This window comes from Apodemus sylvaticus, chromosome 13 (assembly GCF_947179515.1).
Source record: "Apodemus sylvaticus chromosome 13, mApoSyl1.1, whole genome shotgun sequence".
Lineage (NCBI taxonomy): Eukaryota > Metazoa > Chordata > Mammalia > Rodentia > Muridae > Apodemus > Apodemus sylvaticus.
This window is the reverse complement of record NC_067484.1, coordinates 68,537,787-68,551,363: the sequence shown is the minus strand read 5'-3', so window position 1 is coordinate 68,551,363 and position 13,577 is coordinate 68,537,787. Positions and strand designations below refer to the sequence as shown.

The following is a 13,577-nucleotide window of genomic DNA, read 5'->3' as shown; positions in this document are numbered from 1 at the left end:
ACATAAAAGGGGCAGGGTGGATTCTGATAAAGCTGAACGCTATGCTATTTACATAACAAACAGAGTGTGTGCATAAGTCACAGTCATGTGCATACTTGGGCATGAGGGGAGTAGCCTGATTGCTCAGTTATGGCTGCAAAGTGGTGCTTCTGTTTAGGGACTGTGATTGAGTTGGAATAAGTTTTCCGAGAAAGGTGTGAAACAGATTTCTTTTGCACGATCCCTGTGTTCCGGAGCCCCTGTTTCCAGAAGTATGAAATATGTTCTCAGAAGACTTGCTCACATCTTCCCCTTTGTTTGCATGAGCCGGTGCCAGAGACAAAATAGAATTCACATGGAGTTCAATACAGCATTGAAACAAAGTTACTGCTACAAACCTTTTACTCAACCGTTAACATTTTAACTTTCCCACGAAGCTATGAAGAACCGGTATGAATGGATGTCTATCTCAACATTATTTTCAAAAATCAAACAAAGGGAGAAATGAGAAACCAAAATAACGTGCTACAGGAAATATTTCATAAGGATGTATGTGTGGTCACAAAAACTGGATACGGCCATTTTTAATCTGTTGGTACCACATGGTGGCGCTGCAGGCTAAAGAAATGCAAGGGAAATTAGAGTGAGGCTGCACTAGAAATCAAAAAAAAAAAAAAAGCGAGTCTGACGGAGGAGGGGGAAACGCTGAGGCTGCTCACGACAGAAGAAGGAAAAATATATCCTAGACCCTTGCAGCTAGGTGGAACATCTGAGGTGTATGATTGCTGGAAGCTGTGGCTGAGACCTGTAGTAAGAAAAGAAGAAATGGCAGTCAGAGGACCATGCTTCTCCAGACAAAGGCAAGTGCTATTTCTCTTCCTGTTTGTGGGACTGGGTTTGGCAGGATCTGAGTTTGGACGGTATTCGGTGACTGAGGAAACAGAAAGGGGATCATTTGTGGCGAATCTAGCAAAGGATCTGGGGCTAGGGGTGGAAGCGCTGGCTGCAAAGAGAACTAGAGTGATTTTTGATGATCACAAACAGCACTTGTTTCTGGAAGCTCACACTGGAGATTTGCTCACAAAGGAGAAACTGGACCGGGAGAAGCTATGTGGCTCCACAGAGCCCTGCGTGCTGCATTTCCAAATTTTAATGGATAACCCCTTTCAGATTTACCGGGCTGAGCTGAGAATTCTGGATATAAATGACCACTCACCCATATTCCAGGACAAAAAGATGATTTTAAAAATACTAGAAAACACAGCTGTGGGGACAACATTTCGATTAGAAAGAGCACAAGACTCAGATGGTGGGAGGAATGGTATCCAAAACTACACCATCAGCCCCAACTCTTTCTTTCATATTGTCATTCGTGTCAGCGATGAAGGGATGATATATCCAGAGCTTGTGCTAGACAAAGCTCTGGATTGGGAGGAGCAGCCAGAGTTCAGTTTAACACTCACAGCACTTGATGGTGGGTCTCCGTCCAGGTCCGGGACAGCCACTATACATATTCTGGTTATGGATATCAATGATAATGCCCCACAGTTTCCCCAAGAACTTTATGAAACCCAGGCTCCAGAAAACAGCCCAGTAGGCCTTATTGTCATTAAAGTAACTGCAGAAGATGTAGACTCCGGAGTCAATGCAGAAATATCCTATTCATTTTTTGATGCTTCCGAAGATATTCGAGCAACCTTTCAAATCAATCCTTTCTCTGGGGAAATCACTCTCAGAGCCTTGCTTGACTATGAGTTCATAAAGTCCTATAAGTTAAATGTACAGGCTGTTGATGGTGGGGGCCTTTCGGCAAGATGTACCGTTCTAGTTCAGGTTATAGACATTAATGACAACCCCCCTGAACTGATCATGTCATCACTTGTCAACGAAGTTGTTGAGAACTCACCTGAAACCGTGCTGGCAGTTTTTAGGATTAATGACAGAGACTCTGGAGAGAATGGGAGAATGGTTTGCTACATTCAAGAAAATCTGCCTTTCCTTCTAAAACCTTCTGTAGACAATTTTTACATCCTAATGACAGAAGGAGCACTGGACAGAGAGAGCAGAGCTGAATACAACATTACCATCACTGTCTCAGACCTGGGCACACCCAGGCTCACAACCCAGCACACCATAACAGTGCAGGTGTCTGACATCAACGACAACGCCCCTGCCTTCACCCAAACCTCCTACACCCTGTTCGTCCGCGAGAACAACAGCCCCGCCCTGCACATAGGCACCATCAGTGCCACAGACTCAGACTCAGGCTCCAATGCCCACATCACCTACTCACTGCTGCCACCCCACGACCACCAGCTGGACCTCGACTCGCTCATCTCCATCAACGCTGACAATGGGCAGCTGTTCGCACTCAGGGCGCTGGACTATGAGGCCCTGCAGACCTTCGAGTTCCATGTGGGCGCCACAGACCTAGGCTCACCTGCGCTCAGCAGCCAGGCTCTGGTGCACGTGGTGGTTCTGGACGACAATGACAATGCACCCTTCATGCTCTACCCGATGCAGAACGCCTCTGCACCCTGCACTGAGCTGCTGCCCAGGGCAGCGGAGCCCGGCTACCTGGTCACCAAGGTGGTGGCTGTGGACAGCGACTCTGGCCAGAATGCCTGGCTGTCCTTCCAGCTGCTCAAGGCCACGGAGCCCGGGCTGTTCAGCGTGTGGGCGCACAATGGCGAGGTGCGCACCACCAGGCTGCTGAGCGAGCGCGATGTGCCCAAGCACCGGCTGGTGCTGCTGGTCAAGGACAATGGCGACCCTCCGCGCTCTGCCAGTGTCACTCTGCACGTGCTAGTGGTGGATGGCTTCTCTCAGCCCTACCTGCCTCTGCCTGAAGTGGCGCGCGACCTCACTCAAGGGGAAGAGGATGTGCTCACGCTGTACTTGGTCATCGCCTTGGCATCTGTGTCTTCTCTCTTCCTCTTATCTGTGCTGCTGTTCGTGGGGGTGAGGCTGTGCAGGAGGGCCAGGGCGGCCTCGCTGGGTGGCTGCTCTGTGACTGAGGGACACTTTCCTGGCCACCTTGTGGACATCAGCGGAACAGGAACGCTGTCCCAGAGCTACCAATATGAGGTGTGCCTAACGGGAGGCTCCTCTGGTACCAATGATTTCAAGTTCTTGAAACCGATTTACCCTGAGGTTCATGCTTATGGTTCCCAGGGCAACGGTGACGAAAATCCCACATTTTGAAGTTTCTAATTTAATTTTGAGTGACGTTTCGTTCAATGTACTATATAATACAGCCATATGAATATTGATTTAGGTGTATAGTAGTTGCTACACAGCAAAACCAACTTCGTTTTCAACTTCCAAGTGGGTCACATTTAGATTTTTAGTGTTTTTACTTTAGTTCTTCAGTGGTTGTTTCATGCTTGGGTTGTTTGGATGTTTATGTTTTGTTTTGTTTTCTTTTCTTTCTAGTAGGGTATTGTCACTTTTAATTTGAGGTTTTGAGTGCACGATAATTTGATTTCATTTCTGATTATAGAAAACTGAGATTTGGGGGGTTGTTGTTATTGTTTTGTTTTCTTTTGTTGCTAAGAATTAACAAAGCCTTTTGCATGGTAAGAAAATGCTCCACCATTGAGCCCTAGCTCCTGCCAGGCATGTGTTCTGCTCACTTTACAAAGCTTTATACTCCTTTAACTTTCACTGTGTCCTTTTTTGGAGGTTTCATGCATGGATGACATGCATTCTGATGATTATAACCCTCTGATTAATCTCCTTGCACCACCTGTTACTTCCCTTCCTCCCTTACAAATCCCTTGACATGTTTATGACTTTGAGTATTCTGATAATTTTATGCCAATATGATGATTAATGATAATTGCACACATGGTGTCATGCTTTGGATTCATTCATTCCTAACTTGTCCCACTGGTTCCCCTTCCCTTCCAAGCAAGTGTCGCATGCTGTTTTCTTAACATGGTCATCTCATTGTCCTTATTTCTCATCTTCCTTGAGAGTTCTTTCTCTTTTTCTCTTTTTTCTCTTTTTCTCTCTTTTTTTCTTTTCTTTTCTTTTCTTTTCTTTTTTCAAAACAGAGTTTCTCTATGTAGACCTGTCTGTCCTGGAATTAGTTCTGCAGACCAGGCTGACCTCAAACTCACAATGATCCACCTGCCCCTGCTGCCCTGTAAATGCTGGGATTGCACTTGTGGGTCACCACCACCCAGCAAGAGCTCATTTTTATGTTCATTCTTGGTGACATATACAACAGATTGCATCATATAATGCTAATACAATGCGATAGTCTGCATGAAAATCAACATGCATTTGAGCACAATTAAATTTTCTGTGACAATATCAATGGGCTGTTGGAAAGATAATTTTCATGTTATATTGAAACTTTAAAAATTGTCAAATTTAAAAAATTGAAATAAAGGTTACTTTCAAAAAATTGAAATAAAGGAAATAAATTTTATCATCAGTCCCTTCCTACAGTTGTTCTTCAGATTTGATCTACTCCCAGATGATGTGTTTAACTGCTTTATTTTTATGTCAACTTTCATGTATTACCCACCTTTTGCAGTTCTTATTTCACATTAATAAACCCACAAACAAAAGGAACTCATTTCCCTTATCCTTGTGTATTTTGTAGAATAATCATAAAATGTTACAATTTGTTTCTGTGGGTTTCTAGGCTCAAACCCAAGGCCTCCTAGATGAGCACCATCTTGAAATAAAGCTAACATTAATGTCCACCTGTGTAGGTTTCCAATGTATACATACTTAGTGCAGTGTGGTTACATTTTCTTTCTCGGAAACATTTTTTCCCAGAGCTAATAGTTGCTATTTTAGATTTGGATTTCTTTCTATTTACTGCTTGTGATTTTTCTGCCTCTCTCTTTCCATGTTAAGTGCTCAATCAGAGCATTGGGTAACCTTGAGCTGCACTCTCTGTTCTCACTGGTTTTTTTGCATCATATTCCTCTTGAATATTAACTTCTTGCCTTCAAATATTCAAATATATAAGATACAAATTAATTGTGTTTATTTACTAGGGAGCCTTCATTCATCGGTCGTTCATAGGTTCATAGGTTTACCTTATGGCTGCCATGCTTTAATATTTTCCTCACACTGCACATCTTTTATAGGACCCAATATCATGTCTGAGTTTACTTTCTTACTTGGTTGACAGACAATTTTATTAAAAGATAGATGCAGATGTTCTTAGAAATAAAACAACTTTTAATACTTTACATAGTCTTTTCATTTGTTGATAATTTAACTGGGTATAAAAGTATAATTTAAAAATTTCTCCCTCAAAGTTAAAAAGCACTTTTCCTTTTCTTAATTGTGTAGCATTACTTTTCACAAGGACAATTCTATTCTAAAGCCTATCCCTTTATCTGCATTTTTCCCCATTCATTCTGGAAGCATTGGAAAACTTACCCTCAGTAGTCTGAGACTATTGCAGCTGTAACTATTTCTTTGTTAACCCGTTCATGAGAATATATCCTGTCAATGTTGGGATTCTCAATTCAGAAAAAAACATATTTTAGTTTGCTATAATTTCTCACTTGTATTCTCTAAAAATCTTGATTAAATATTTGACTGGCTGAAATTGTTCTATAAGACCCTAAGATCATTTTATTTTGTATTTCCACTCTATTTGCTCCTTGTTCTACTTTCTTGATCTGCTCATTTAATCATTCAATCTTTATTGGTAAGCTTGCTTTCTGGTAGATAAATACTTTTAGAAGTTTTTTAGAGTGTTATTTTTGAACTGTATGCATTGAAGTGTAATATTTTTCCTATCTGTAATTTACCTCCTTAAACTATATTATGGTGATATACTGTACAGTATTATTAGTATCATATTGCTACTCTAAAAATTAAGTGTGAGTCACAGAAGTTGAAGAAATTTACCAGAATTATAAACTTTGTAAGGGACACATAAGTCTCCTAATCTGTTTTGTTTCCTTTTTCAACTTTGAATCATGGTCTCAACTACATAGTCAGGGTAGCCTCCAACTTGCAATCTTTCTGCCTCTTCTGTATTAAAACTACAGGCATATACAACCCAATATGCCCCAGTTCTAACCTGTCATTTCTCTTATAATAAGAACACATACTCCATACAAATGTTATTAACATGAAATGGGTACATACATTTGAAACACAAAGAACCATGGAAGATATAATTAAATATTTGTCTCTTAGATTTCATTTTTCTGGGGATATTGATTACACATTTTCTCTTGTTTCTTTTTGTTTTGTAGCTGTATTGGTGTGTGTGTGAGTGTGTGTGTGTGTGTGTGTGTGTGTGTGTGTGTGTGTGTGTTGGTGATTCTCTTGTCTGCATCTACTGTCTGTGCTTTCACTAGAGATGCTTTTTACATGGATACTAGTGATCAAACTTGGATCCAGGCTTGCACAGAAAGTGCTTTACTCACTAAACTATCTTTATGGCCATGGACATTGGTTTGGGCCTTTCTACTTCATGTTATAGATATCCTCTCAAATATCATGTAGTCCTCAGTTGTGTTCTCATAAAGACAATTCTGCATTTAAAACACTGGGTATCCACCCTCGGTGACTGAACAGGCATGGATGGCAAGACTTCATTCTAATGTCACCATGCTAAGCCAGAGGTATTTTCTAGGCAGAGCCACATCAGTAAGTGTAAGAATTTGAGCTTTCACACTATTCAGTTAGAATTCTGGAACAACTAGTGTGTGGGATTATGACTCAATAATGCACCTTGTGTTCTACAGTCTGAGAATGTTGCTTGAGAAGATACTTGAAGTCTTACTATTCAAAGATCTAAATCTAAAAATCTAAAGTTCTACTGCTGTTCAGCATAACTTAAGTGTCAAAGACTAGAGAAAGTTTGCTAATCTCTTCAAAACAACCATTCTCTACCCTGGGCAACCTTTCTGTCTCTGTAGACACTAAGAACAGAGAATTCAACCTTACTGTAAATACAGTTTCAATTAATAACTTGTTCATCTCTAGCTTAACTTTAATCTTCCCATTTCTCTGATTCTGGAATGTGAATGCTATTCTGTTAGACAAACATGTTATTTTCCCTTTCTCCAGGGATGGAATTTTAGCCATTTCCTAGAACTTCCTAGTGAGTTTCTTCCAATTCCCTTCTATCATTAAACACATGTGTGCTACCCGTGTACTTTAATTTTGTGAGTTCTCAATATCGTTACTTTTCTATGAGCTTAATGGGCATTTTAAAGGTGGAAAGATAGCTGCTATATATCCAGGCCACCTATCTTTCAGGTTTTCTCTTTTGTGCTGGTTTATTTTTTTTCAACCGTATATAGAACTTCCATTTTTTAAAAATTCAACTCAAATTAGCATTTTTCCAGCTGGAACTGTTTCATTCATTCCTGGGGTACTCTTGGAACTTTGGATGGTGGATATCATTGATGAGTTCCTAGCATTTATTCCCAACAGTCTTCTCCTTCCATGGCAATTGAGAACTCCAGCTAGGGCCAAACCCCTCCAAGTTTCAGAAACGATGCCAGTCAGGGTGAAGCAAGCACAGGCTGGGCTGTCACTAACAGCTATCCCTATAATACTGTACTCGAGTGACCATGTATTGCTCCATTGGCAGGAACATGGCATTACTTGATTTCACTCAGAGATTAAATATTTGCTTTCCTTAGGAAAGTGAGTTTCTATTCTTTTTCCTCTCTGAACTTCTGTGTGTTGTGGGCAGAATATTTCCTGAGGGAGGTCAGCTTCAGGAGTTTGAGTGCCTTTTACTCACAATGGCATGTCTGTGCTGTGCACCACTTACTGAGTTGTTGTAAGAATCTGTAACTAAACTATGGATTTATATAATATATCCCTTAACAACGTGTACCATCTCCTGGCTAATCCAGTGTCATAATCCAAGGATAGCCTCTGAAATATTCCATGGACACTTTCTCTTTCCCTTTCTACCTAACCAAGGCCAAGTGATAAAGGGATGCGTTAAACTTAACCATGTTATATACTTCTGAGAGACTTCAGTACGTCAAAACAAACACTAACATCATCATGCGCCATAAAGAACACTAATGAAAAAATGTACTAGTAGCCACATAATAAATACTTGTCTCTGAGAGAAATTTGATGTGAATGAAACTTAAGTAGCATTCATCAAACTGTGAAACCCCATGAAGACACATGGTGGCGCTGCAGGATAATGTTACAGGAAAAGACAATTATATTAAATGCCGCAGACACAGCCCAAGTGAGCACAGAAAACTGGAAAGAAACACAAGCCATGAGGGTACTGCATAGAAACCATTTATCCTTCTGATTCTGAGGATTCTGCAGACAAATCAAGGAGCGCATTTTACAGAAGTGTGTGGTGAGGCAGAAGTGATTCTGCCAGGAGCCTTTCTGGAAAGGAACTATGGAGAACCGAGGGGGACACTATCCACAGACCAGGCAAGTCCTGCTTCTCTTTGTTTTCCTAGGAGTGTCTCAAGCACACTCTGAGGCCGGGAGACTTTCAGTGGTGGAGGAAATGCTGAGTGGGGCCTTGGTAGGGAATTTGGTAAAGGACCTGGGGCTCCAGGTGGGTGAGCTGTCTGCACGAGGGGCTCAAGTGGCCTCTAATGATAATAAACTGCCTCTGCAACTGAACATAAATACAGGAGATTTGCTTCTAAGTGAACCGCTGGACCGTGAGGAGCTGTGTGGCTCCATTGAGCCCTGTGTGCTCCATTTCCAGGTGTTACTGAAAAACCCCTTAAAGATTTTGCAAGTTGAGCTTCAGGTCATGGATATAAATGACAATTCCCCCATATTCTTGGAAAAAGAAATGGTTTTAGAAATCCCAGAAAACAGTCCTGTTGGTGCTGTGTTCTTACTAGAAAGTGCAACCGATTTAGACATAGGAATCAATGCTGTGCAAAGCTATGTGATAAGCCAGAGTGCTCATTTCCATGTTACAATGCAAGTTAATCCCGACGGCAAGAAATACCCAGAGTTAGTTTTGGACAAGGCGCTGGATTATGAGGAGCAGCCTGAGCTCAGTCTCATCCTCACTGCTTTGGATGGAGGGACTCCACCCAGGTCTGGGACTGCAGTGGTTAGGGTGGAAGTCATAGATATTAACGACAACTCCCCCGAGTTTGACCAAATGTTCTATGAAGTGACTATTCCAGAGAATAGCAGGCTTGGTTCACTGATTATCACTGCATCGGCTTGGGATTTAGACTCAGGAATTAATGGTGAAGTATCCTATGCCTTTTCCCAGGCATCAGAGGATATTCGAAAAACATTCGCAATTGATAAACATTCTGGAGAAATAAGTTTAAGAGGCTATTTGGACTTTGAAACAACTGAATCCTACTCAATAATCATTAAAGCTACCGATAGGGGAGGACTTTTTGGGAAATCTACAGTAAGAATTCAGGTGATGGATGTGAACGACAACTTTCCAGAAATCACTGTGTCATCATTTATCAGTCCAATCCCAGAAAATACCGCAGAGACTTTAATCATGATTTTTAGTATTCGAGACAAGGACTCGGGTAAGAATGGCAAGATGGTTTGTACTATTCCAGAGGATCTCCCGTTTATGCTAAAATCTTCTATTGAAAATTACTACCACTTAGAAACGGAGGGAGCACTGGACAGAGAGAGCAGAGCTGAATACAACATCACCATCTCTGTCACGGACTTGGGCACACCCAGGCTCACAACCCAGCACACCATAACAGTGCAGGTGTCTGACATCAACGACAATGCCCCCGCCTTTACCCAAACCTCCTACACCATGTTCGTCCGCGAGAACAACAGCCCCGCACTGCACATAGGCACCATCAGTGCCACAGACTCAGACTCAGGCTCCAATGCCCACATCACCTACTCGCTGCTGTCAGCTGAGGACCCACAGCTGGCCCTCACCTCGCTCATCTCCATTAACGCAGACAACGGGCAGCTGTTCGCGCTCAGGGCTCTGGACTATGAGGCTCTGCAGACCTTTGAGTTCCGCGTGGGTGCCACAGACCAAGGTTCTCCCGTGCTCAGCAGCCAGGCTCTGGTGCGCATTGTGGTGCTGGATGACAATGACAATGTGCCCTTCGTCCTCTACCCTCTGCAGAACGCCTCTGCACCCTGCACTGAGCTGCTGCCCAGGGCGGCAGAGCCTGGATACCTGATCACCAAGGTGGTGGCTGTGGACCGCGACTCTGGCCAGAATGCCTGGCTGTCCTTCCAGCTGCTCAAGGCCACAGAGCCCGGGCTGTTCAGCGTGTGGGCGCACAATGGCGAGGTGCGCACCACCAGGCTGCTGAGCGAGCGCGATGTGCCCAAGCACAGGCTGGTGCTGCTGGTCAAGGACAATGGCGACCCTCCGCGCTCTGCCAGTGTCACTCTGCACGTGCTAGTGGTGGATGGCTTCTCTCAGCCCTACCTGCCTCTGCCTGAGGTGGCGCACAATCCCGCGCATGAAGAGGATGCTCTAACACTGTACCTGGTCATCGCCTTGGCCTCTGTGTCTTCTCTCTTCCTCCTGTCAGTGCTGCTGTTCGTGGGGGTGAGGCTGTGCAGGAGGGTGAGGGCAGCCTCTCTGGGTGTCTGTTCTGTGCCTGACGGACACTTTCCTGATCATCTCGTGGACATTAGCGGTGTGGGGACTCTATCCCAGAGCTACCAATATGAGGTGTGTATGATGGGAGGTAGTGGGACAAATGAGTTCAGATTCTTGAAGCCAGTTCCCCCCAATTTACAGCCCCAGTTTCCTGGGAAAGAAAGGGAGGAAAGTCCTACTTTGCGCAATAGTTTGGGGTTATTTAGTGACTGTAATTGATGTTGTATTTCATTTTGTGGTTCTTCCACAGTAATGTGTATTTCTCCGAATTTGCATGATCTTCAAATCTAGTGTTTGCATTTTATTATGTCCCTCCCACTTTTCAATTTATGCCAGAGCTTGTAATAAGATCGTAATTTATTCTGCAACCCATTCTGTCGATGACCTAACTTGTAAATAATTTACCCCGCCCCACTTCCCATCTGTCTTTTCCAGCTCTTTGACTTGCACTTTTGCTTATCATGAAATAAACAGACCATTTTAGGAGTAGTTAAAATTTTCAAGCATATATTTTGTTGACTCTCCTTTTCGAGTTTTTCTTGTGGCTTGTTATTATGGGTGCTATTTTCAAGTAACTTTAGTTTTTAAAGCACCCTAGTTTGTTTCTACTCATTATATTGATTGCATTGGAAAATCTATACTGTGATACAACCATTAGGTCTGCTGAGAAGGAGTCAATAGTGGGTCTGGGTACAACTCAGTGATAGATCCCCAGATAGATCAAAACACATAATAAAAAAGTAGGGAAAGGTAGTGATCTTTTTTTTTGTGTGTGACCTTATTACACTATGTTATGTGTCCTGGACGATGGCTTCAGAGGGACATGAATACTGTGGTTACTTATAAAATCTTGAAATATGAGGCCTTAATTTTACAAATGTCTCCCTAACTTCACAAGGACAGAATGTGCAATCCAGGTGTAAGAAAGGGCACCTAGACAATAGTTTGAATGGGAGAAAGCAAGCCTATGAGATAATATATAATTTTACATATGTTCTCCATGAAATCAAAGAACATGCACTGAGTACTAATTCACAAGTATAGACATTTGCTGTGTGTATTATGCAACATTCAGATCTAATAGGAAGATTACATAGTCTATTGTAAGCTTGAAATTTCCTTATTCTATGCTTGAATTTCCTGATATGGTCAAAAGCCACTGAGTCTATCTCAGACTTCACTGAAGAGCAGCATCCAAAAGTGTGTTGACCACATTTTTTAGTGTATGAACATGTCATGTTCTAACTTAACAAAAATAAGTTAAAACCACCACAGAGGGGAGAGTTTCATCTTGTGTAGAGAAGGACCAGCCTATAATGGTTCTTGCCCTTAATGGTCTGACAATACTGGGGAATGTAATTTTGTGATATACGCGTAGTACATATGCAATTACAGGGAAAAGGTGATGGTCGGGAGAGGACATTTCCTGTGAATGTCCTGACAAGTCTAAAGTCTGCATGTCCAGGAAAATGAGAGACGATGAGCATTGTGGAGATGTAAAGACGTGACAGCAAGGATGTGAGGGGAACTAAGCGAGGACGCCCTGTCCCGTGGGCTAGAGTCAGCATCAATGCCAGACAGGATCTTTCAAAGAAACTGAACACTCTGCTAGTTAACTAATTTTAATTAGTTACTTAAAATCCCTCCCATATCCAAGACAACCCAGTGTTTATACTTTTTTGGAACCTACCATTTCATTATCAGTCCTTCAAACTATGGAATCTTTTCATGCAGGGAAAATGTGCATATGGGCTAATTAAGTTTGGTTTCTTACTTTGGAAAGTAGAATTTGGAGACAGAAAGTGTTTTGGCAGTTGTCTAAGGTTGGGAAATGTGTAGGGATAGAGAGTAGTTGGGTACAATTTATGTGGGGAATAAATAAGAAATGATTTTAAATTAGAAATACTGCCGATAGTTGTACAATTCTACAACTCTAGGAATAACCACTGAACTGTATATATAGTTCAAGTGTGTGAGATACTGTGATGTCTCTCAACAATGATATTCAAAGCAATAAAGAACAACTCTAGAATCCTATGGTTCCAAGTAAGCTAGGTCTTATCTAAACCACCCAGGCAGAAGAGCCCAAAGACAGAAAAGCAGACACAACAGAAGGTCCAGGTAATTGTCTTGTTGCTTCAAGCTTTTCCAGACATATGAGCATCAAGACTTCTCTATTTTTGAAGGAATTGTGTGTTTCCTAACTCTAGTGGAGAGCAGCCAAGACTTCACTTGGGGAACTCCTATGCTCACATACAAGTAACTAACCAATCTTCTAAAATGTGAACTTTTCAGGAGTCAGTCTCTGGGCAAATTACAACTGGAGAATAAAAGTTACTATTACATTAACCAAGGATAGTTTCATTTTCTTTGCAACCATTCTACTGAAAATTCTATTTTAAAGGTTACAAATAATGTCTATATATACTAAATGATATTATATCGTCAAAACAAAGAGATGCAACTACGCAGTGCTTTGTAAAGTCTTTCTCTTTCATGCCCCTGTGGTTCTTCTAGAATCAGATTTCACTCCAAATGACTGCTCCAGCATTGTCTTTGGGAAACTAATAGTCAGTATGGCTGCAACTTCCCTCTGTCATACCTGTGTTCTAGATGGCTTGGTGGAAAGATTATCATTTAGAACTCTTCTGTCCCAGACAAAAAACAGTAAGCAATACTGTTGTCAATCCATCTGTAAAATTGCAAAGGTCAAAACAAACCACAAAGAGGCTCAGATAGACAGGTTAGCTAAGTTGTCTTGTATCTTAGTTACTTTTCTATTGCTGTAATAAGAAATATGATCATGGCAACTTACTCTAAAAAATGCTTAACTCTAGACTTACAGTTTCAGAGGGTTAGAGTCCATGACAGCACAGCAAATGTTTGCTGGCAGGAGCAGCTGAGAACTCACATCTTGATCTGCACATTGGAAGCACAGCGGAAAAATACAAGGAATGCTGTGAGTGTTTTCAAATCTCAAAACCCCAGTAACACACTTCCTCCAACCAGGACATACATACCTCCTAATCCTTCC

At 42.0% G+C, this 13,577-nt stretch overlaps 1 protein-coding gene across 5 annotated transcripts; it reads left to right on the top strand.

Moving 5' to 3' along the window:
* Positions 1 to 666: 666 nt before the first annotated feature.
* LOC127663797 (protocadherin beta-18) lies at positions 667 to 12,993 on the top strand. Of its 5 annotated transcripts, none has more exons than XM_052155539.1 (2): positions 667 to 969; positions 8,522 to 12,993. In XM_052155539.1, the coding sequence occupies exons 1-2, from the start codon at positions 805 to 807 to the stop codon at positions 10,760 to 10,762; spliced, it is 2,406 nt and encodes an 801-aa protein (XP_052011499.1). In that variant the 5' UTR covers positions 667 to 804; the 3' UTR covers positions 10,763 to 12,993. The 5 variants fall into 5 exon arrangements, with proteins under 5 accessions (XP_052011499.1, XP_052011498.1, XP_052011495.1 ...); XM_052155538.1 differs by having other exon boundaries at positions 667 to 1,351; positions 8,907 to 12,993; XM_052155535.1 differs by having other exon boundaries at positions 667 to 2,568; positions 10,121 to 12,993.
* Positions 12,994 to 13,577: the final 584 nt, after the last annotated feature.

Coding starts and splice junctions, on each gene's coding strand:
- LOC127663797 (XM_052155537.1), top strand. CDS start 805: ATGGCAGTCAGAGGACCATGCTTCTCCAGACAAAGGCAAGTGCTATTT. Junction 3,067..10,615: donor CCCAGAGCTACCAATATGAG/GTGTGCCTAACG, acceptor TACCAATATGAG/GTGTGTATGATGGGAGGTAG.